General features: G+C 38.8%; 1 protein-coding gene across 10 annotated transcripts in view; it reads right to left on the bottom strand.

Annotated features, from left to right (window-relative positions):
* The window catches only part of TLK2 (tousled like kinase 2), a 113,088-nt gene that overhangs the window by 20,713 nt on the left and 68,288 nt on the right, over window positions 1-24,087 (bottom strand). For all 10 annotated transcript variants that reach the window (XM_004749232.3, XM_045080871.1, XM_013054548.2 and 7 more), the window contains 8 exons: window positions 21,695-21,790; window positions 20,403-20,495; window positions 15,567-15,677; window positions 14,488-14,624; window positions 8,758-8,910; window positions 6,180-6,246; window positions 3,935-4,032; window positions 2,083-2,164 (listed from right to left, as the gene is read on the bottom strand). In XM_004749232.3, the coding sequence (XP_004749289.2) occupies window positions 2,083-2,164; window positions 3,935-4,032; window positions 6,180-6,246; window positions 8,758-8,910; window positions 14,488-14,624; window positions 15,567-15,677; window positions 20,403-20,495; window positions 21,695-21,790 (837 nt within the window). The remainder of the gene's footprint in view (window positions 1-2,082; window positions 2,165-3,934; window positions 4,033-6,179; window positions 6,247-8,757; window positions 8,911-14,487; window positions 14,625-15,566; window positions 15,678-20,402; window positions 20,496-21,694; window positions 21,791-24,087) is intronic.

Genomic DNA, 24,087 nt, shown 5'->3' with positions numbered 1-24,087 from the left:
AAACGTTTCATTAAGGTATGGATGATATTTTTAAATTTGAGGTGAAGCAGAAGATGTTACAGAAAAATTAAATTATCAAAAAAGATTTGAGAAGGGGGAGAAAATATACGTAAATCAGTATTTGCAGAAGGAACTAAAAAGGTGGTCAAAAAGTTTTCCTGTACAATGACGTGTACCCATGGGACTGAGTCTGCTCTAACTTTCAAGGGGCCAATAAATCCTATGTCATGCGTTCCAGGGCACTGGGTGGGGGGTGGTGGGGAGGTTCTATACATAGGAACAACTTATTCTGGAAAACTAGAGCACAGAAGCTAGAAAATGCTGCTTATACATGAAAGACAACTATGGGCCAGTCCCACTTACAAATAGATAACAAAACATGATACACTAGGGCGCCTGGGTGGCTCAGTGGGTTAAGCCGCTGCCTTCGGCTCAGGTCATGATCTCAGGGTCCTGGGATCGAGTCCCGCATCGGGCTCTCTGCTCAGCAGGGAGCCTGCTTCCCTCTCTCTCTGCCTGCCTCTCCATCTACTTGTGATTTCTGTCAAATAAATAAATAAAATCTTAAAAAAAAAAAAAAAAAAACATGATACACTAGAAAATCAAGCCCAATAGTACATTAAGAATAATATTCTAGTTCTGGAAGTGGATAGTGAAGGTACTTGCACATTATGAATATACTTAATGCAAATGAACTGTATAATTAAAAGGGATAAAATGGCAAATTTTATGATATATCCCCACAGTAAAAAATTAACATTAAAAAAAGGAAAACCGTCAAATCATTATATTGTACACCTAAAAATAATAAAACATCGTGTGCCAACTAGACTTCAATTAAAAAGAAATATACACATACATCCCCACATGAGGCACTAACGCTTTTGGAAAATATAGTTATTTTTTGTAACAAAAATGCTGGGGTAAGGGCGCCTGGGTGGCTCAGTGAGTCTGCCTTCAGCTCAGGTCATGATCCTGGGGGCATGGGATTAAGCCCTGCTTCGGGTCCCTGTACAGCGGGGAGTTCCAATGCCTCTGTCCCTGCTTGTGCTCTCTCAAATAAATAAATACAATCTTAAAAAAAAAAAAAAAAGGTGGAAGATAGAACTAGTTTTTACTGTTTTTATTTAAATGAAAACTAATTATTTTGTCCAAAAGAATTCCCATATATAAATTTATAGGGCATAACATAAAGCCCAACAGTGAAGGCCAAACCGCATGAAGAGGGACTTCGCAGGACCATGCGGTAAAGACCATTTAATAAACGGATTCTGCACGGAAAAGCCTGGTGCCAGAAACACCTAGAAGCTAAAGGAGGTGGTGACTCGTGAACATGTTATTGGATCTGCAGCTATCCTGAAAACCAGCTGAATTCCTCACTTAGTACAAACCAGCTGGAGGCACGGTAGTCTGAACTTCACTGGCCTGGCTGAAACCAGGATGCTCCTTTGAATACCAGAGCTACTAAACACTTGGACGTAGAAGATGAGAACATGTTAAAAAACAAAAAGCTAGTTTTCAAGTAAGAATTAACTTTAACACATCTATTTTGTTAAAAAAAAAATTTAAGAATAAAAGTAGGGGCGCCTGGGTGGCTTAGATGATTAAGCATCTGCCTTCAGCTCAGGTCATGATCCCAAGGTCCTGGGATCAAGCCCCACACTGGGCTCCCTAGTCGGCGGGAAGCCTGCTTTCTCTCTCCCACTCCCCTCGCTTGTGTTCCGTCTCTCACTGTGTCTCTGTCATATAAATAAATGAAATCTTAAAAAAAAAAAAAGAATAAAAGTAACACATACTTATTTCTAACAAACGTGAGGCAGAAGTACAGAACCAGAATAAAAATCATCACAATTTCACTACCCAGAAAGGAGTGTTTTTCTTTCCTTTTTATTTTTCAAACCGGAAAAAGGGCAAAACTACTGTATCCTGCCGTAGTTACTTAATTTTACTAAAAGCAGTTCTTCTCAAGATACAGGTGCTTAAAGTTTCTGAGTTCGAACAAGTAAGTATCAACCCACAATTACCACTATTCTTCATGTTCTCCAAGTTGGTAATAACCAAGAATTCAATCCTGAAACTTACCTTGTAAACTTCACTGAAACCTCCTCTACCCAAAAGATGTAACAACAAGTATCTGTCATTTAGCGTTGGATGATCTTTAAATCTGTGGGAACAGAGAATACAGAACATCCTGAGATTAAGGAATCCACGACCTTCCATACTAGCAGAATTCCCAGAATTTCTCACACGCTATACACAGGATTACAGCTGCTGCTGATAGCTTGGTGCTAACACCGATACAGCGAGTTGTGAATAGGAAGCTATACGGTTCAAGGAGACTGCCTAATGACAAGGGACAGCGCTGGCTGTAAAGCCATAAGGCAGAACTGCTAGGCTCAGCGTAGCCACAAGTGGACCTGTGAACGTTGCTGACCTTCCTCCCTTTCCAAAAGGGAGCCGTGCAACTACCATCGCTAACCACTTGCTGTACGGTGAGGGAGTGCAGACTCCGCCAGACCAGGGATTTTCGCACCGTGCTACTCACTTCCTCCAAAGTACTCAAGAGCCACCTGTTCCCACCATTCCAAAACTATACAAAAAAGTTCCAAGATATTTCCCATGGCCTTAAAAATGGATCTGATTATTAAGGAAGTCCCATGTTCTATATGCACTCATGTTCTCTCTTTAAGACAGTTTCATGATAGAACCGTCACCATCCGCCCACCCATCGAGGATTCCACCTTGTGCTGTTTTCTAACAGTAAGACAAAGAAAGGAGAGACAGTTGCAAAAAATACTTCACAAATATTTCTACCTAATTCGGGATCTTAAACAGCCCCACTATTAATCCTGAAATTATTTTCATTTTGAGACACTGACGTGCCTGCAGAGAAAAGGCAATACGATCGTGCAGTGCTCAGCTCTGAAGCTGTTTAGTCAAACAGTTACAGGGCCCTGGTCAGGCTGACTGACGTGCACCGCGCTACTGCCAAGATGAGCTGACAGCATCGGGCACGTGGTACCAGGCCTGACACACAGAGAGCTCAGTCACGGGAACTTTCACAGAAAGAAAAGTCCACGGCACACACTGGCCAAACAAAAATACACAAGCTACGGCTACGTCCAAAAAAATCATGTTTCAGAGTCAGAAAAACATGGGAAGGAACAGATTATGGACCGAAGCTACTTCCCACTTTAATCTACTTTTCAGCTGCAATCCTTTAAATGACCTATAAACAAAGGTGGGCATTCATCTATGGTTAATGTGATGAACTTGAGAGAGTCTTGTTTAAAATCCCAACACCCAAATGTGGCCCCTAAAGGTCATTCCAAAACCAGTGCCATCTTGGGGTGCCTGGATGGCTCAGGTATTAAGAATGCCTTCAGCTCACATCATGATCCCAGGCTCCTGGGATCGAGCCCCCATCAGGCTCCCTGCTCGGCGGGAAGCCTGTTTCTCCCTTTCCCACTCCCCGTTTGTGTTCCCTCTCTCGCTGTATCTCTCTGTCAAATAAATAAGTAAAATCTTAAAAACCAACAAACAAACAAAACCAGTGCCATCTTAACCCGGTACCATCCCATGACACCACACTGTCACCCATGCTTCCATTTAGCAAAGCTCTGCAAGACTCTGAACACACAGTGTATTCCAGCCACTTATAAACGTGAAGCTGTACTGTTTTAGTGATCTCTACTTGGGTAAAAGCGCTGTAATACATGTACAGATAGTAATATATAAATCTAATATATTTACATATATTTAAATTAAAGCAAATCATAGTTGTGTTCGCAAACCTGTACTGTATCTTGCAATAGAGCTAATTACACCATGGAATCATTCACCCAATTTATAGTAAACAGAAACACCATTCTTGACCATTCATGTCAGAGAGTGTTCCGCAGTCTCCAACCCAACATACCCCCACGTTGCTTACTGTGAATTATCTTCATTATGTATCCTTTTTAGTTCCCTGATATGTAGATTTCTAACCCTTTCTAGCCTTTCCAGCTCTGCCTGGATCTCTGCTTCTTCCTAAAGTGAAAAGGAAAGAAACAGCTCAGAACACAGGACACACTACATTTTCAGAATCTCATTTCAAAAAATAGCAGACATTTCTCTTTTGAAAAACGAAAGGAAAATGTTTTGAACTGAAAAAGATTTTTTTAAGAACTAGAAATTTAATCATAAAAAACAAGCCCACAGCAAATGATAAAATTCAAACCACACAAAGGAGTACAAGTAAGAAATAAAGCCTTCTGCTCCCCTGATCCCTCCTCTCCGTCACGCCCATTCCTTAGATGTAACTGCGGTTTTAAGTCTTGTGTAAATGTCCAGAAATGTTCTCTGCATTTATATACAGGCACATAATTTTTTTTTTAAACAAAAATCAGATTCTCTATCTGGTTCTGCTTTGTAAGTATGGATCATGCTTGGTGCCTTAAGTTCCACTGATTTAATAATCTCTGAGAACCCAGTAAGAAAAGCAAATACACACCAACAGCAGTTTATTAAATGCTTATTGACCATCATCACTGTAAGCAGCGTCTACCAAAAATGTATGGGTTGTTAAACTTAGGAGATGCCCAATCTATAGCCAAGATGCTTCTATGAATACTGTCAATAACAATTTTTATGTGGGTACCATTGTGTTACAATATAGCTTGTATAAGACCTCCTCTTCTTAGCCAGTTTCGGCAAGAGATAAGAGCTACCATGTGATTTAAAATATCCTGGGAGTTTCTGGGTACCTGGGTGGCTCAGGTGGTTAAGTGGCTGCCTTCAGCTCAGGACATGATCCTAGGGTCCTGGGATCGAGTCCCTCATCAGGCTCCGTACTCAGTGGGGATCCTGCTTCTCCCCCTCCTTTCCCCTCCCCCACCACATGCATGTGCGTGTGCTCTCTCTTTCATCTATGCGCACATGAACTCTTTCTCTCAAATAAATTATTTTTAAAATAAAAATATAAAGTATTCTAAGAGTTTTCGTATCAAATCTGAACCACTTGTATTATGCATTTAACTTTTACCATAAGGAGAACTACTTATTAAGTTGTTTCTTTCTTTCTTTCTTTTTTTTTTTTTTTTAAGAATTTATTTATTTATTTAACACAGAGAGAGAGAGAGATCACAAGTAGGCAGAGAGGCGGGCAGAGAGAGAGGAAGAAGCAGGCTCCCTGCCAAACAGAACCCGATCTGGGACTTGATCCCAGGACCCTGAGATCATGACCTGAGCTGAAGGCAGAGGTTTAACCCACTGAGCCACCCAGGCGCCCTGGTTTTTTTTAACCTACTGAGCCACCCAGGTGTCCTGGTTTTATTTATTTATTTATTTTTAAGATCTTATTTATTTATTTATTTATTTATTTATTTGACAGAGAAATCACAAGTAGGCAGAGAGGCAAGCAGAGAGAGGGGGAAGCATGCTCCCTGCGGAGCAGCGAGCCCGATATGGGACTTGATCCCAGGACCCTGAGATCATGACCTGTGCCAAAGGCAGAGGCTTAACCCAATGAATCACTCAGGCACCCCTACTTATGAAGTTTTACAACATATCCAGAATTATCTATTGGTACATCATTGGCAGAAAAAGTGCTCCCATTGGGTGTCTAGGGTTGACCAAAAATTGAAAGACATTCCATCATTAGAAATACAAGAGGGGAGGGGTGCCTGGGTGACTCAGTGGGTTGAGCCTCTGCCTTCAGTTCATCATCATCTCAGGGTCCTGGGATCGAGCCCCACATCAGGCTCTCTGCTCAGCGGGGAGCCTGCTTCCCCCTCTCTCTCTGCAAGCTGTTCTGCCTACTTGTGATCTCTTGCTCTCTGTCAAATAAAAAAATAAAAATCTTAAAAAAAGAAAGAAAGAAAAGAAAAGAAAAAGAAAAAGAAATACAAGAGGGGCTTAGCCTGTTGAGCTTTCCGCCTCTTGATTTTGGCTCAGGTCATGGTCCCAGGATCCTGAGATTGAGCCCGGAGTCTGGTTCTATGTTCAGCAGGGAGTCTGCTTGAGGTTCCCCCTCTCTCTCATTAAAACTAATCAATAAATAAAATCTTTAAAAAAATTACAAGATGTGACAGTGAGCAGAACTACGCAAGATTTCTGCAGGTATGTCAAACCGTACCATCTGCCCCAGTACCACATGTAAACTATTTCTCCAGACACAGTTTTCTCATTACACTTACCTTTTTAAGATGACCTAATCTGAGTTTGAAGATTTCTTCTTGTTCATGGTATTCTGCTAATGTTAACCTGGAAGATAATGGCAGAAATCCCAGTAAATTATTTAAAATCATAATGTGCCCTATTAGAGATACCAAGGCATCTTGTAAGGTATATCCAGTCTATTAAAATAACTAGAAGATTATCTTGCAATTCCTTGACAGGAGAAAACTTCTGTGATTTATCAGATATGACATGAAGGACTAGAAATCCAGAAGACTAATTTGTAAAAAATGAGAATAAGTAAATAAGCTATATTTTTACGTTATTTATGAATTGAGTCTCGTCCATACAATCTCATGAAAATCCATTGGGAAAGGCTGCCAAAAATTATATGCTTAGTTTTTTTTTTTTTTTGGAGGGAAAATAATAAGCCAATGGATTTCATTATTTCTGATAACTCTTAGATGGTGCTACTATAATAGTAAGAAGAATGACATAGTGGAAGAGTCCAGGATTTGGAGTCCCAGGTCTAGGGTCCAAAGTGCCACTCAGGCCACTGGCCATGTGACCCTGGACAATCAACTTAGTTTTTAAAAATGCAGCAAACAATGATCCCTATCTAACAAAGCTGCTGTGCCTATTAAATGAGAAGGTGAAATACTCCATCGATTGTGAAAAGGTATTTAAACACAACTCCCTAAGGGCTGACATGATGGGCGAGCACTAATTCTGTGTTCCATTTACCCCAATCGCACCCTTACATCTTAAGAATGAGCACTTAAGGGGCGCCTGGGTGGCTCAGTGGGTTAAGCCGCTGCCTTCGGCTCAGGTCATGATCTCAGGGTCCTGGGATCGAGTCCCGCATCGGGCTCTCTGCTCAGCAGGGAGCCTGCTTCCTCCTCTCTCTCTCTCTGCCTGCCTCTCTGCCTACTTGTGATCTCTCTCTGTCAAATAGATAAATAAAATCTTTAAAAAAAACAAAAAAAACCTTTAAAAAAAAAAAAAAAAAAAAGAATGAGCACTTAAGAAGCGACAGCTTACTCCTTCAACTTCACTCTCTTCATGCTCTAGAAGTACATACATATATTCAGAGTTTCAGATAACACTATTTAGATATATCCTAAACTGCAGGAGAAAGAAGACACAGCTATGCTATTAACCAGTCAGGGCCACAAAACAGTCTTGAGGTCTCACTAAAACAATAAAGAAGAATAACAAAAAAAAGTGTATCCACTAGGGCTGTGACACCCATCTCTTCATGGTGGCAGACATACTTACATCCATTAATCCATATCCCACCAGTAAAGAAGGGAGCAATGAAAAATCCCCGCCTGAAATAGGTTATTGAGCAGGAATGATAATGTGACTCAGTCTCAGGCTCCAGAGGAATGTTTTTGGCTTCTGGCCAAAGGAATGAGCCAAGTCACAGATACTCTAATTAAAAACTGGACTGAAAGCTTTCCAGCTTGGATCTGACACAGGACTCCAGATGGCAACTGCTTACTGACACACTACTGGCCTGGACTGAATTCTAATTATTGTTCTATGGCTAGGAAACAGCCTACGCCTTCTATTACTTCTAAGCCAATGGTCCTATGCACGAGCATCTGACAATTTTCAAGTAATACTGGAGGGGGAGTCCCTCCACAAAATAAATATAGGAATGACAGCAAAGGAAGACAATGACCAGATTAATGTGTACAACACTTGCCCAGAAACTTTTAAATTTGGGCTCCTACTTGGACTTTCTGAAGGGAAGTATTTTAAATTTTAGAATCTAGTTTTAAAATATTTAAAGAATGAAGATGTTTCCCAAGTTTATTCACTGTATTCTTATCACTATACTCAATGTAATTATTAGTTTATTCATCTGTTCAATTCCCCTAAATAAACCATGAAGCTCCTAAGGCCAGGGCTGTATCCTCTGGCTCTGTATGCCCAGTTTCCAGAACGGGGCCGACTGTAAGCACTTAACACAGACTTATTAAATGAATGTCAAGGAAAAGGCTCCCCAACACATCAGATATGTACTAAGTGAGTACAGGCGTTAAGCCATCTTTCTCACTGGAATGGGATATCATGGGCTTTTAACAATGGTGTAATTCAAATATTATTATACTTGAGGTGGATTATGGCTTAATATGTTTTTGAAAACTGATATAAAAACATAAAGGCAAAAGACATATTTTAAATAAGTAATGTTTAATTAATAAGTAATAATACAGGTAATCCCCACAAGATGGTACTAGTATACGAAAACCCAAATCGCACATAAGCAACTATTATCATTTGACTACCATGATGACATCACATTTGTTACAAGAGTGGCCAAAGACCATGATGACAAGTTAAGTGACATTATTTCTCCTCCTCAATCGAAAATACCTAAGTAAGATCAGAACTAAGAAAATAAATTAATTTTCCATGGTTTTTATATATAAATTGTTGAGTAAATCCATTAATGTAACTAAAAAGAAAGCTAATGCTCTAGAAATCCCCATAATTTTTCATTTTGTCCAGTGGCACTCAACGGGCGGGACATCAGTATTTTGGGGGAGAGTGTGGTTATCTCACAGCTCATGTGAATAAAGAACATACGTTTCATTTTCAGCTCCGTTCGTCTTGCTTTTCCTCTGTTTCTGCTCGTTGGTTGCTGGAGGGGCCTGTCCCATGGCAGGAGGTTTCCGCTTTGCTAACATTTTCCGTTGTCTTTCTATCTCTTCCCTTTGTGAATTTATCCTTTCCTGTTGCCTGTAGATACAAAAGATGTTGCACAGAAGAAAGTAAAAAAAACAAGTATCTTGGTACCTATAGATCTGACAGACTTCAGAAGAAATAAGTCACTTTAAAACAAGTAGAGAATTGATTTTAACTTTAGGTTGGAAGAGTGCAACAACTGACGACAGAAAGATTTTTTTGGGTAGGAATCTGTGCTTTAAGACAGAAATCATGATTATTCTCAGACCAGGAAAGTAGGTAGGAACAATATCCAATTTCCACTATGACCTTATTTTCCGACTCAAGGTGGAATTTACTTTCATTTTTTAAAAAAGATTTATTGATTTGTCAGAGAGAGAGAGAGAGAGAGAGAGAGAACAAGAGAGTACATGCAGAGGGAGCTGCAGAGGGGGAAGGAGAAGCAGGCTCCCCACTGAGCCAGGAGCCTGATGTGGGACCTGATCCCAGGACCCTTAACCGACTGAGCACCCAGGAGCCCCTAAACTAAGTTTTTCAAAAACAAATACATTCAGAGAAAGCATAATGAGGCCTTGCAACTCATAAAAACCTAGGGAATGGGACATAAAATGAATTCATAAAAAACATATAAAGATTCTTCAGATATCTACCACCGCCACCATTAGAGGATTTCCTAGTAAGAAGTCAGAATTTTCTATAATAAGCCCATTTGCAAATTAGGACTCAGGGACTCAGTAAAAATACCAATACAAGAAAACCACTTTCTTTCATGTATGCCTGACAGATATTAAGATTTGGAGACCTGACATATTAAAAATACACCAAGATTTGGGACTAACCATTTAAAAGACTAAAATCTTTAAATAACCTACCCTAGTTGAGAATTAAATGCTAGCTCCCTTCTCCTTCTCTCTTTACTATGTTTCTCCTACCTCCTTTCCTTGATCCTACCTTCATTTCTGCAGAATAATGGAATCTAAGTTTCTAACCTATTTTCAAATGAAATCTCTTCAACCCTCTTCCCTGAACACTGTAGTACTGGGTCTCTTGGCCTTCCCTAGACTCCACGTATTTTTCTAGGAAGAATGGCAACCAGAAGAACAAGACTATATTCCATGGTGGATGCCCATAGTTTATGCTCCCATTATCTGTAAGAACAATACTGTAAGCAAGATTAACCTAATCCAAGCACTGTAAATTAAAAATCCATTCATCTGATAATACAATCCCATTGGGATCAGAATGAGCTGGTCACTAACATCAATTTAACAACAGAACGGAAATCAGAGAGTTTTCTGTTAGTCTGAAAAAGAACTTTTTACTATCACTAAAGATATGCCTCCCAACCAAAATACATGTATATGGCTTGAAAGAATTCTGGACTGAGACTAGAATCCTCAGGTAAAATCAAAATCATCCTCTGACTCAGTGGATGTCTTCAAGGATCTCAGAACAGTCTCTCAAGAGGAGTTTCCCAATCAAAAAACTGGTACAGTATCTTTAGCTCCTTTTCTGTCTTTTCACGGATATCAGTGCGAGGCACAGTGAACTCTCTGGAGATAACCATACAACACATAGTTTAAACTATAAACTACAGTGGGCTAGTGAAGAGCCACATATTTTTGTCTTTGAAGACCAGTTGCTTTGGAAGATTGAGATTTTTAGCGGTCACCTTTATCAAGCATAAAATAAAACTAATTTACTCTTGGTTCTAGTCAAGAATCCAAAAATTTGATCTTCGGAGACCCACCAGGAAAGGGGCCCACAGCCATCATATATATAAAGCATAAAGACAGGGTACAATGATGCTAAAACTTGGGGAAATCATAAACCACATATTCTAAGAACGAGAGCACTTGCTGTAATGTGAAAATGGATGCGCCAGGGATCACGATTATATAGAAAAATGATTCCTACATTAATTCTTGATGTTCCTGAAAGGATTTAGCTACTTCCACCTGCAAATAAAAATCTAAAGATAGTTCCATCAGTGATACTTCATTTAGGGTTTATTTGGGGAGTGAAGTTGGGAATTGTATCAGTAAACTGTAACTTCTCTTAGAAAAAAAACATGTCTTATCAAGCCTTATACCTCCAATACTTATGACGGTGCCTTTCAGGAATGATCCTTAAATATTTCTTGCACTGCATCAATTTAAGAGAATGACTGCCACTCATCACCTATTGGCCTTCCCTAGACTCCACATATGGAAAGACTACTTCTATCTTTTACAGAGGTGTTGATGAGCTGATAAACCCATCTCACTCTCAAATCTAAATAACCCTATTAAAAAAGCCATTATTACCTCTAAGAGAAAACAAGACAATCAGCCTTAGGCACCACTACAGGCTGAAATAGGTCTCCTAAAAAGACATGTTAAAGTTCTAATCCCCATGACTTCAGAATATAACCTTTGGAGGTAGGGTCATTGAAGAACTTATTAGTTAAAATGAGGTCAGACCCGAGTGGGGTAGGTCCTTTAATTCAGTATCACTGGTGTCCATACAAAGGGAGAGAAGACACAGAGACACACAGGGGAAACACTGTGCGAAGATGGAGGCAGAGATCAAAGCCATGCTCCCCCAAGCCACAGAATGCCAAAGAATGATCCTCCCTAGAGGCTTTGGAGGAAGTACGGTCTTTCAACACCTCAGGTTTGGGTTTCCCACCTGAACTGTGAGAGACTAAGTTTATACTGTTTCAAACTGCCTAATTTATGGTATTTTGTTACAGTAACTCTAAGAAGTGAATACAGGCACCTTCAACAGAAAACTAAATTCCAGACTCCAACCATACTGTACATAGCCAGTGAGAGAGGTATTAAAAAACAAATGCACATTATTTTTAGACATCATTTTAACCAAAACTATTTATCATGGAGTTACTTATACACAGAGAATAATCATTTATGAAGATATCAAATATAGCCTTTACAACGGAAGAATTTCAACTTCTGCATTAAAACTGAAAAGGAATTAATTTATTAAAGTGAAACTCTAGAAAATAAAATACCTCTAATTAGTAGACACTAGCCAGAAACAGTTTCACAAGAAAAGTGATGGGTATTCTTTAATTCACAGGATCTAAAACTATGAACAAAAAAATGCTATCCACTTGGGAGGAACAATCCCTCGTTAAGGATCTCATTTAGACAGTCCCAATTGCTCTCATGGCTCTATAGCAAAGTCACCGTTTTATACTCTGTGTAATTTCCAGAACCTTCTGGGCCTCAGGGACTTGCTTAGAGTATAAAGATAAAATACTGCTATCAGCTAAAACTGTGAGCACTTCTTTAAAAAAAAAGAGGTAATTACATTTTATATCTCTATACAAGCACACTATCATTTTCAGTCCAAGTCTTCTGAAATTTTAGAGACCGCCATTAAAAAGTAACCACTGTCAAAGACTGGCAGGAGGCACCATCACATCTGGGACTTGGTCTGAGCACTAGGTGGCTTTGGCCAGTACTGCAGATGTATCTTCGGGTCCCATTCTAATGAAACTGGATGGTGTGCCACTTTCAGGGCAATCTGCATGACCTGGTCAGGGGGTCATGCCACAGTACAGCAGCCATTTCCACCACCCTGGTGCCTTTTTGCTCTCGCCAGCAACCTTTGCTTAGCACTTGGAAGAGATGTCGTGCTGAGCCTCTGGCACTCGCCCAACTTGAAAGGCTTTGTTTTTCTTCCTGGGTACTACATCTCTGACTCAAGGGCCAGCCTCTTACGACACCCAAATTACACATACTCAAGGTACTCGTGTGAGGCAAAGACATACCTAAGCCAAAGGGAGGTTATGCAGCACATATAAAACACTGACTGCTAATGTGCAATCCAGAGGTATTATTAGTAAGATCAATATCTGTACTTTATTTCAGATACAAATTTGTTATTTCTTTAAGTTTCATTACTATTAAAGGAGTTCCACACTCTCCACTCACTCACTGCTCAGTAAGTTACTTCAAGAAGGAAAAAAGGAAAAGCAGTCTATGGAACCCTCCAATTCACGGTGACCTCCAGATCAAAAGTCTAAGAGCCCATGATTAAAAACACAATGCGCTTCCCCCTAGTCTCAGATGAAAATAATCTAACGAATAAAGGTAAATAAGTTAGATATACCAAAAGGTATTATAACCTAAAGATACATATTTTTTTAAGTCCAGAGCTAGTATTTGCTATTTACATAGTTGAAATATTAGGATCTTAAATGTCAATTCTCTCCTTGAAGTAAATACTTCAATGTTTCAAACGAAAGTTATGATAAAGTGAAAGAATGCTTAAGATTCCAAATTGCTGGGGCGCCTGGGTGGCTCAGTGGGTTAAGCCTCAGCCTTTGGCTCAGGTCATGATCTCACGGTCCTGGGATCAAGCTCCCCCATCAGGCTCTCTGCTCGGTAGGGAGCCTGCTTTCCCCCGCCCCCCCCACCCTTCCAGCCTCTCTGCCTACTTGTGTTCTCTCTCTGTGCCAAATAAATAAAATCTTTAAAAAGATTCCAAATCGTTGACAGTCGCACACTGTGGCTGGCCCCCAGCCTGACCACTGGCTTAGCCCCTGCCTTTGAGGGAGCCACTATCAAATGACAGGAAACGGTCTCCTTAAAGGGCCTCAGGGGCATATCTTGTAATGTTCTTCTTGGGTTTTATTTTGTTTTATACCTAACTCAGGACATTCTTCCTTAGGTCCTTGCCCATTTCATTTATCTGTGGGCCCAGAATCAATATGCTTACTGACTCCTCATGAAAATCCATTACATAATTTAAAGTCAAGTTCTACATTTTTCTTCCTTAACTTCAGCAATTGCTATTTTTTTTTTAAATTTTAGTTATTACTTTGAGAGAGAGAGACAGACAAAGAGAGAGGGAGAGGAGGAGACTCCCTGCTGAGGAGGGAGCCTGATGCGGGGCTCAATTCTGGGACTCTACTGTCATGACCTAAGCAGAAGGCAGACATTTCACCCTAAGCCACGCGGGCGCCCCCAATTCTGATTCTTGTAGACTTTAATGTAGAACGCATTTACTATTTCTCTGATGACTTATGTCATTTTTTTCCAGGACTTCCCCTCGTTCCCTACATTTCTTTACACATGTAGGGACTAAAGCTGAATGAAAAGAGGACTAACACAACTAGAATTTTTTTTTTTTTTTTTTTAAGATTTATCTATTTATTTGAGAGGGAGAGAGGGAAAGCACAGAGGCTAAGTGACAGGGAGAAGCAGACTACCCGCTGAGCAGAGAGCCTGATGTGGGGCTCCATCCCAGGACTCCAGCACCATGACCTGAGCCAAATGCAGATGCTTAACTGACTGAGCTACCCAGGTGCCCCCACAACTATTCTTTTTACTGACTACAATAACAGAAAACTTAAAGCAACTTTTCAACTTCAACTTTTCTTTTTTTTTTTAAAGATTTTATTTATTTATTTGACAGAGAGAAATTACAAGTACACTGAGAGGCAGGCAGAGAGAGAGAGAGAGAAGGAAGCAGGCTCCCTGCTGAGCAGAGAGCCCGATGCAGGACTCGATCCCAGGACCCTGAGATCATGACCCGAGCCGAAGGCAGCGGCTTAACCCACTGAGCCACCCAGGCGCCCTCAACTTCAACTTTTCAACTTAATCACTGCAGTTCACTTACTTGATAAGGTTCTGGAAAGCGTAACCATCTGTCCATTGTTCAGTAAAAGAGGCCCCATGTCGAACGGTGGTAAAGTGTCCCAATCTCAAGCGGTCTTGCATGCTTTTATCTCTACATGCCATCTTCTCTTGTTTTGACTTGGAGAAAGGACAAATAGAAAAGAACTGTATTCTCCCATGAGAATTCAGGGCACGGTGTTTACACTCCACACTATAGTGATCAAAATTTAGTACAACTGGCTGACCCTATGTGGTCTTTAGGAAGTACCCTAAAACTTTAAATAAATTCTCTGTATTAATAAAGAAAAGAGGTTTCCTTTCTATAAAATTAATGAATTAGAGGCTGAATCAACGTTCTCCTCAGTATCTCTGACACCAATAAGATAACCCACCTCCCTTTTATCAGTGTTCCCTGCCTTTTTAACAGCGTTCTCAAGATTAATCACAATCTGATGGAAACCTTTAGCCTGTAATAATTTATTTCATTAGCAGTACTGCTATTTTTCAACAGAAAATAAATATGTACTAGAGATATAATTTTAAAAAAAACTTGTAAGAAATAGTTACTAAAAACTACTAGTCACAACTAATCAATTACTATAATAAAAAAACAGCCAATTAAAGTAGTCACATTCAAGTATATGTCAACTTAATTTGTATTAAAGCACAAAAAAGCACTTAATTATCGCATTACTAGATACGTGTTACTCCAAATACCATCTCTAAAATGGAAATGTTACTACTGCTAAGCATTTGCAACAGTAATAGGATATGCAATCCAAATGACAGGATGAATGGAAGAACGCAGGAGAGCGACACTGCAAATAAATTCAACTCGGCCAACCGGTCCTTGCTCAATCATCACATGCCAAGCAAGGCACAACCAAAAACAATCCCCCCAGTTATCATTCTGGATGCTTGCGCCAATGTTCCTGTAAGAAAGAATTCTGTCAAATCGTATGACGTCTTCTCCTAAAAAGCCGTACTTCAAAGTATTTTCACCTCAGGTGAGAAGGAGCCCCAGCAATGCCACCCCCTGAGCACCCAGGGACGCAGGGTTCAGGTCACCATGACACTCACCTTTTCTATAAGGAGTTTCTTGCTCATCGTCACACATCGATTTAATCGTTCTTTATACTTCTCTAGCATCTTTTGCTGTTCGTCAATTTGTCGCCTCAAATCACAATTGGCCTTCAAGGGTGAAACATTTTTAAAATTAGCTCCAAGGAAGATAGGTGAATATAAAAGCAGTTTTTAAGGAGTCCAAACATAATTTCTTGTTGCTCAATCAAAAGCAAAATTAACGTTCAAAGAGCTAAGGGTAATTAGATTTAAAAAACAAATACTTCATTCCTTTAGTCTCTCTTCCTAAACTTACCTATTTAAGTAAGACGAATTGTTACTACAAGTGGGCATGTTTTTCTACTGATCATGTTTTACTCCTCTCAAAAGGCAGTTATAAGTAAATCCAGTACATCACATATACCTAAACTGTCGCAAAGTAAGAAACCTACAACTGAGATGTTTAAAATACATTCAAAGGTGATGAAATACTTTAGCAGCACTCACAGAATATTTACAAAGGATAATTAAATACAAAAAAATTACAGAATTAAAAAAAAACCCACAAAATGTTCTTATGGTCAATTATTCTTTGTTTTTCTATTCTTGTTTCCAACGAAAAAGGGACATGAATTTACATAAATGTTTCTTACCAGAGAAGCCAGACACACCCATGGCCGCACAAGATAGAACTAACAAACAAGATGAAAACGAGGCCCTAGTTCTCAAGAATGCAAGAATGTAAATACACAGTTAATTTAGCTGTGGTCAGAATGATGGGCTAAATAGTTTGAAAAAAGTCAAACCTCCTGCAATAACAGAGAAGGGAAGAACCACTAACCCAAGTTCAATCCTGACTTGAAATTTTTTTTAAACTTATTCTTATATTAACAAAAGATCTCTGCTCTTTCAGCAAATAAATGCTACTTTATAATAATGTCCTTGAGTTGTGAAAAAAAAAAAAAAAAAAAGATCTGGTATTTCCCAATCATATGATGTGTTTCTGAAACAGTAAAAAGCACAAATGGAAGCTACTACAGCACACACAATTTTTGAGACATTACAGCTTCATTTTTAAAGTGATCACTGTACAACAGCTTCCATCTCCAATTTCTACTCATATGTATAATTTCTATCACTTCTTTGTATAAACTTCTATGGACCACTCTATCAAAGGCAAAGTACAAGTATATTTGCATAAATGTGACTAATTCACAATAAAGAATCCACAGGGTGCCTGGCTGGCTCAGTTGGCAGAGCCTGAGCTGCCTCATCTCAGGGTTGTGAATTCGAGCCCCATGTTGGTGTAGAGATCGCTTAAAAATAAAATTTAAAAAAAAAAAAAGAAAGAAAGAAAAAGAATCTGTAAGACAAAGACTATGTAATATTCACTAAAATTCAATCTCCTTTTGGAGGGTGAGAATTCCCTTAAAATCTATAATCAAATGTATGGAATCAATCTCTGGTAGCTTATTTCAACTTTTCAGAACTCTAAGTTCTGGCTGACTCTGTCTACAGAGCATGTAACAACTCTTGATCTTGGGGCCATGAATTCAAGCCCCACGTTGAGTGTAGAGCTTACTTTAAAATAAATAAATAAATAAAATTAAATTTTAAGGGGCACCTGGGTGGCTCAGTCAGTTGAGGGCTGACTCCTTTCAGCTCAGGTCATGATCGCAGAGTCCCGAGACCAAGTCCCGTGTCAGGCTCCATACTGGGCATGGAGGCTGCTTAAGATTCTCTTTCTCCCCTCCCTTCCTCCCCCAACCCAACCCCTGTTCGTGGGCGCACACACTTACTCTCTCAAATAAATAAATAAATACAATTAAAAAAAATTTTTTTTAAGATTTTATTTATTTGATAGAGAGAGGGAAAGCACAGAGGGAAAGTGAGAGGGAAAATCAGAAACCCCACCGAGCAGAGAGCCTAATGGGGGGTTCGATCCCAGGACCCTGAGATCATGACCTCAGCCAAAGGCAGACGCTTAACCGACTGAGCCATCCAGGTGTACCAAAATACAATAAAATTTTAAGAACTCTAAATTTTTGTGGTTTTCTAGCACTACCAACTTTGTATTCAGATTTAAAACAGCACCTACCTACCTCCTGATGCAGCCTTATTCAACATCTCACCAAAATGGAAAACCCCAATGAACCACCCATGCCTGCCTAAAAGGAGGCATAAGGAGCACTCATTCCCTGCATTCCAGATCAGAAACACAAATTCTAATCAACTTAAAAAATAAGGCAGCTGCCTTCAGTGTCCTCTTTTTTGACACCGCCATTCCTTTGGTATTGTTCTACAGCCAAAGACTACACCCTTCAGAAAACAAGGGAGCGGAAGGTAGGGAATGGTGAGTAAAGGGAACATACGGTTTCCTAGAAAATGAAAGCAGACGTCTTTTTAAAATTCAAAAACAGTACAAAGTCAGGATTCAAGTTGTTCATATAATCCATCTTCACAGTCAGGTGAAGAAAGATGAGCCCATGATCCTTTTTCAGTCCAGCGCAGCTTCTCTGGACAAAAACCCGTCAATACTGAAATTGGGCTACGAGCTCTTTAAACCCACAATCTACCTAATTAAAATCTTGGCAATTCAAGCAGCACCCATATGAAATGAACAAAAACAGGAATAAGAGCAACCCCAAGCAAGCACAGATGCTAACAATGAAAGATGGAAGGTAAGTACTGAGTCTAAACGTGCCTCTCCTCATGGAAAGGTAGAACAAAGGAAACAACCAGAAGAACAGACCTAAGTACAGATACTTCTGAGTGAGGAAAGTGATCAGCTTGAGAATCATGAACACGATCTCCCTGAAGAATCAAAGGAACATTTTAGAATGCAGCTTCTCATAGTCCATAAAACACAAAAAGACGTGGAGTCTATGAAGTCACAGGCAAAAACCATAAAGAATGCACAACATAGAATAAGTGAATTACATAGGGGGAAAAAGTAAACTAAAAATGTAAATAACAGAATCAAAATTGACATCAGAGAGTAAACAGCAGAAAATGTAAGGAAGATAAACTAATGTTTAATGAGATTCAGAAAAGAAGATCAATCATATTAAGTAAGACTTGAAGTGATAGAAATAAAGGGAAGAGATCCAGGATTCAAGCTAGAAACCAAGAAAGAGGCCAACTTAAGACAGAAAGAGGCAAAAATTAAGCATAACCGCACATTTCCAGAATAAAAATTTAGAGACCTATGTGTAGATGTACCCTGGGAAAATTTTTTGAAATACAAAAATACGGGATGACGGTACTATAATCATCACAGAAACAGACTACAGTTTGTTCCTTCGGTCACAGTCTTCTCAGAAAGAAATAGTAAATACTAAAAAAAAAAAAGTAAAAGGTGCACATACATATATATATATATATATATATATATATATATATATATATGTGTGTTACAATTTGTAGGTAAGAGGAGAAGCCTAACAGGTTATGACACAAAAGGAACACTTTTTACACAGGAAGATAAGAGAAAGAATTCTCAGATCTACAAGGAAATAAAAAACTTAACACTGATATATCCTTCTTGAAAAATAATTACTTAAAATGTATGCTAGTCAACTAAAAGTAAGAAGACAAAAACTGTGATTTAAAAAAGAAAGCCAGTGAGTTTTACATGTGTAACTAATTATTGTAAATTAGGTCATAAAACTGCTTGTAATATAGGAATTATTCTTATTTAAACTATTAAAATAATTTAATAATAATATCAAAACATCAGATGTTACTCAGACTGGGCTTATGTTTTAGATATGTGCTCAATTCCAGGTTTTATAGAGTGCGAGTCAAACACAGTACTTTTTACTATATTTGGTAATTACAGAAACAGGTAAAATTTTCTGGAGAGAGATAATCACAAATACAGTGACTTTTATTATTTTTATTAATAAATATGACTTTCTTCAAACAGTCTTGCCCAGTAAGACTGCAAATCTGCACCCAGGTGTGTCATGGGAGCCCTGGAAGCTCCTCCAACAACATCTTCAGGGCCCCATGGAGCCAGCTGGAAAACTGTGTTAGTACAAATGATGATCAAAACTACACCTTTGTAAATCACTGCAGAAGATAAACTTGTTAATCAATTTTACTTATAAATCAGTAAGACTTATTTATATACACATTTATATGTATGTATATATACAACACATACTACCAATGACTCAAAATTACTGAAGGAAATGTACCAAATGTTCTACTCAGTTAACAGAATTATGGGTGTCGTATTTCTCGGTGCTCTCTAAATGTATTATAAAGAGCACAGACTCCTTTTAAAATAAAAAAACCAAGTTTTTATTAAGGAATGGGTCAGTCAGTATGCTAGTTGCATATTAAAAGTATATTTTTAAAATATCATCGTGTATTTCCTAGAAGTATCTTTTAAATTCCAAATTAGGTTATTTTTGAAGTTTTTCTTGTAAGCACAAAAACCTTTAGACAAATATTCATAAAAGACCTAAAATACAAAAAGCAGGGCTGAAAAGTACCTGTGAAATAAGTTTTAAAAATTCAAGAATATTACCAAAACTTCTCTGAACAGAAAAACAATATTTTATGTTGATTCCCACTGTTCCAGATGAAATACACTACTCCATGTATCTATTTCTCTAGTATATATTTAAATATTAAAATCCTACAACATAAGATTTCCAATTTAAAGATAGAGCTTAGAATACAGGTTTGATCCTATTTCCTACTCAGATTCCCTCAGATTAAAGGAAAATATCCAAATGCTACTAACTTTGTTATTTGCTGATAGTAATTATGGTATGCGCATAATCCGAATATTCATAGTATCAGGGCTTGTTATCAAATCTCTTACCACATTTTAATACTTACTCTTAACAAATCATCTATTCTTCCCTCCTTCTTTTCTAAGTCAGAATTCTTACTGTTTTCTAGTGCAGATATTTTTTCTATTGTGAGGTCAGACTATACAAAGAGAAAAAAATTAAGATTAGTCTCAAAATATTACATGTCATCATACTTTTCTCATTACTCTTCCGGGGGAAAAAAGCACTTACTAATACAGATAGCCTGGAATCACATGGCTAAAGAAATTAAATCTGCTTTCCTCACCCATTCTTTAAACCTTGCATTTTGCTACACCTGCACTTCAACTCTGGTATCAAATATACGAATTCTCAAATGACTGTGCATTGAGCAGTACAGAAACAAACTACTCTAGAAATGAAACTAACTTTGAATAGAAAAGGAGTTCAGGACCCAAATCTCTAAAGAACTAACACGCCACCTAGTGGAAACAAAGAACAATCAGACGGCGAGAAATGAAGTTTTCTGAATCCGGTCTGTTCAACTGTCCAAAAGCTGATCATTCAAATAAAATTAAAATCTACTCCTGAAGGTTGTATAGCTCTTAAGATTTAAGAAATTCTCGTAGATTGCCAAGCATTTTGTCTTGAAGGCAACACACTGCCAGGAGGCTTCAAGCAAACACAGTGTTCTATTTGGCTAGCTCAATACTACAGAATGGAGGATGTATCCACTATGCTTTTCAGATACTAACTTTGAATGTTCACAACATTCTCTAAATTAAAAAGAGTTTCTGAAAACTATTTAAGGAGGAAATTATGTCGGTGTGCCACATGTTAAAGGAGTCAAACTAGGTCCTGTCAAATAAACAGGTAAAAGGAATCAATAAACTACTTTCATAAAGTAGGGAATTAACATTCACTAAATTGTATTCTAAGCACTGCCCTTATAAGCATTTTGTATACATTGTCTGAGAGAACTAGAATCAACCACATTCTACAGATGATTTGTATTCAAGAACTGAGGCCCCAAAAAACAGTGTTAGTTGCAGAGCCAGAATTCAAATTCAGGCCTATAGGATAGTATCCAAAGCAAGTGCTCTTTCCTCAATACCATGCTACAGTACAAGCATTTCTCTGCAACACATTAGAATGGTAAAGAAACACCTCAAAAAGTTAAAGCACCTTCCAAAAGACTTTAATACTCAAAAGGCAAGTTCTGAGTATAATACACAAAAATAATGAGGTAAAGTCGGAGAAATCAAGGAAAGACAAAGAGAGGACTCACAGACTGTTATTATGTGGTTAGCATTTATTCCTAAGCACATTTTTTCCTCTGTGTATTGACCACTGACCTACCTGGGTCTGTCTGTGCTGGATGGAGATCTGTTTTTGGGAGCTGCCGGAATGCTCTGTGTTGCCAGATCCCGTAGAGGAGGGACTATTTTGCTGAGCCTGTAATAAAGGTATATCAACCAATCACTAGAAAGTTTTGCATCTTTCTCCACAGACATTTGTTGTTTTGTTTTTTTAGATTATTTTTTTTTTTAAATATTCTCTATATCCAATGTGGGGCTTGAACTCACAAACCTGGGATCAAGAAGCACTTGTTCCACCAACTGAGCCAGCTAGGCATCCCCCTCCACAAACATGCGTAGGAATGCAAACAAAACGAATTCCTTCTGATAGAAGTCAGGAGTCAGGGCCATGCAGCCAAGATGAAAGTGAAACAATTTAAATGAGAAGCAAGGTTTAACATGATAGCATGGATCATGTCCCTGTAGATAGTCTGAAGTATCAAATTTCCCAAGTGAATTTTTAAATATGTAAATTAGAGAAAATTAAAAGTTATTCCCGTAATAACATGTCCTTTTCACTTCTACGGCAATGTGCTTTTGTCAGAAAAGGCTGGCAAAGCATCCAATGCACAGGGGATGCCTGGGACTCTGGGAAGAACGAGCTGCGAACTACTCTTCAGAATAATCTTCTAAATCCACAGACATTATCCATGAGCACACACTGGTCCAAAAATCCAGGATGATTTCCAATACTGTCACTTGCTGAGTGTAACTTTCATACACAAGTGGCAGGGCATTCTAAGACATTTTAAAATTCAGAAAACTTAATTTTTTTTTTTTTTTAAGATTTTATTTGACACAGAGCAAGAGAGCACAAGCAGAGGGAGCAATTGAGGGAGAGGGAGAGGGAGAAGCAGGGTCCCCACTGAGCAGGGAGCCCAACGTGGGGCTTGATCCCTGGACCTGAGATCATGACCTGAGACGAGGGCAAATGCTTAACCAACTGAGCAACCCAGGTCCCCAAGGAGCCTTAAGTCTTAATATAATTCAACTATTTAGGAATATATAATCATACTCCCAAAAGTCCTTCTACTTTTTTAAGATTTTATTTATTTGAGAGAGAGAGAGAGAGAGAGAGAATGATAAGAGTAGGGGATGGAGGCAGAGGGAGAGGGACAAGCGGACTCCCTGCTGAACACGGAACCCGGTGTGGGGCTTGATCCCAGGACCCCAAGATCGTGACCTGAGGTGAAATCAAACACTTTGCGCTGCTCAGGCACAACTGCCCTCACCATCCTCTTAAAAACAAAACTGAACATAACACAATACAACCCATCACAGACATAATTGGGAAATATTGGATATTCTGAGGATTATGGGCTAATGGCAATACATTACTGCTACCATCTCTCGGAGAATGTATTGTTTCCACACATGTGAATTTTCTGATACTGTCTATATATTCCTTAAACTATTTCTCTTATTCATTAACATAGGACCAATGCTATGCCCACTACCTACTGAGTAAGTACTGTCTGCTGTTTCACTGTGATGGTCACAGGCCAATCCTTACAAAACCCTATATGGTAGCTATTATTATTTCCATTTATAGATAAAGAAAATGCAAATCAGAGACATTAAGCACCTCTGCAGGGTCACAGAGCTAGTAAATGGGAGAGCATGAATTAAGGGCTACCTCTATGCCCAAGAACCATTCTCAAGGGCCACAGCAGACTGACTGGCTCTCATTAACAATCAGGGATACTGTCCCAACCAGGCCACAAGCAAGCTAATAGGCATGTCATACACACAATCATTTTGAAGGCTCACAACAGCCTTGTTAAGAGGGTAGGCAGTATTATCTCCATTTGTATTTATTCATTCAGCAACTGCTCACTCCCTATGTCTAAGCACTATGTTAGGTATTAGGGATACAAGGACCAAGTAAAACAGACAAAACCCACATGCCCAGTCATTATCCTGCCTTAATAAAGCTCACAATCCCAGGGATTTATTAAGCACTCAGTAAAAATTTGTTGAAAGAAATTGTTAAATAAATAATCATACAATAAACACAAAATCCCAACTGGGATAAGTGCTGTAAGAGTATACAACGGGACACATAATCTAATCCAGAGTCAGGGATGAATTCCTGGGGGAAGTAGTTTCAGAGTTACGATCCGAAGGAAATAAGGAGTCAAGGAGAGTAGACAGTCAAGTCAAGACAGTAGATCATTCCTGGGACAGAATATATACAGGAACACAAGGGGAAGGGAGAAGACTGATGTGGGGATCAATGATGTCAAAACCGAGAAACCAGTCTCAGAGAGGCTGAACAGTATCCAGAGCCCGTACATGCTAGAGCTGTGATGAGAGCCAGGTGCAGCTAAGTCCAAATAACTGAAAACCTTCTTTACTCTATGATGCAGCAAATCTTTTTTTTTTTTTTAAACT

Source organism: Mustela putorius, unplaced genomic scaffold (assembly GCF_011764305.1).
Source record: "Mustela putorius furo isolate JIRA1106 unplaced genomic scaffold, ASM1176430v1.1 tig00000487_pilon_pilon_pilon, whole genome shotgun sequence".
Classification (NCBI taxonomy): Eukaryota; Metazoa; Chordata; class Mammalia; order Carnivora; family Mustelidae; genus Mustela; species Mustela putorius.
Note: the sequence above shows the minus strand (reverse complement) of the source record. Positions and strands in the feature narration are given on the sequence as shown.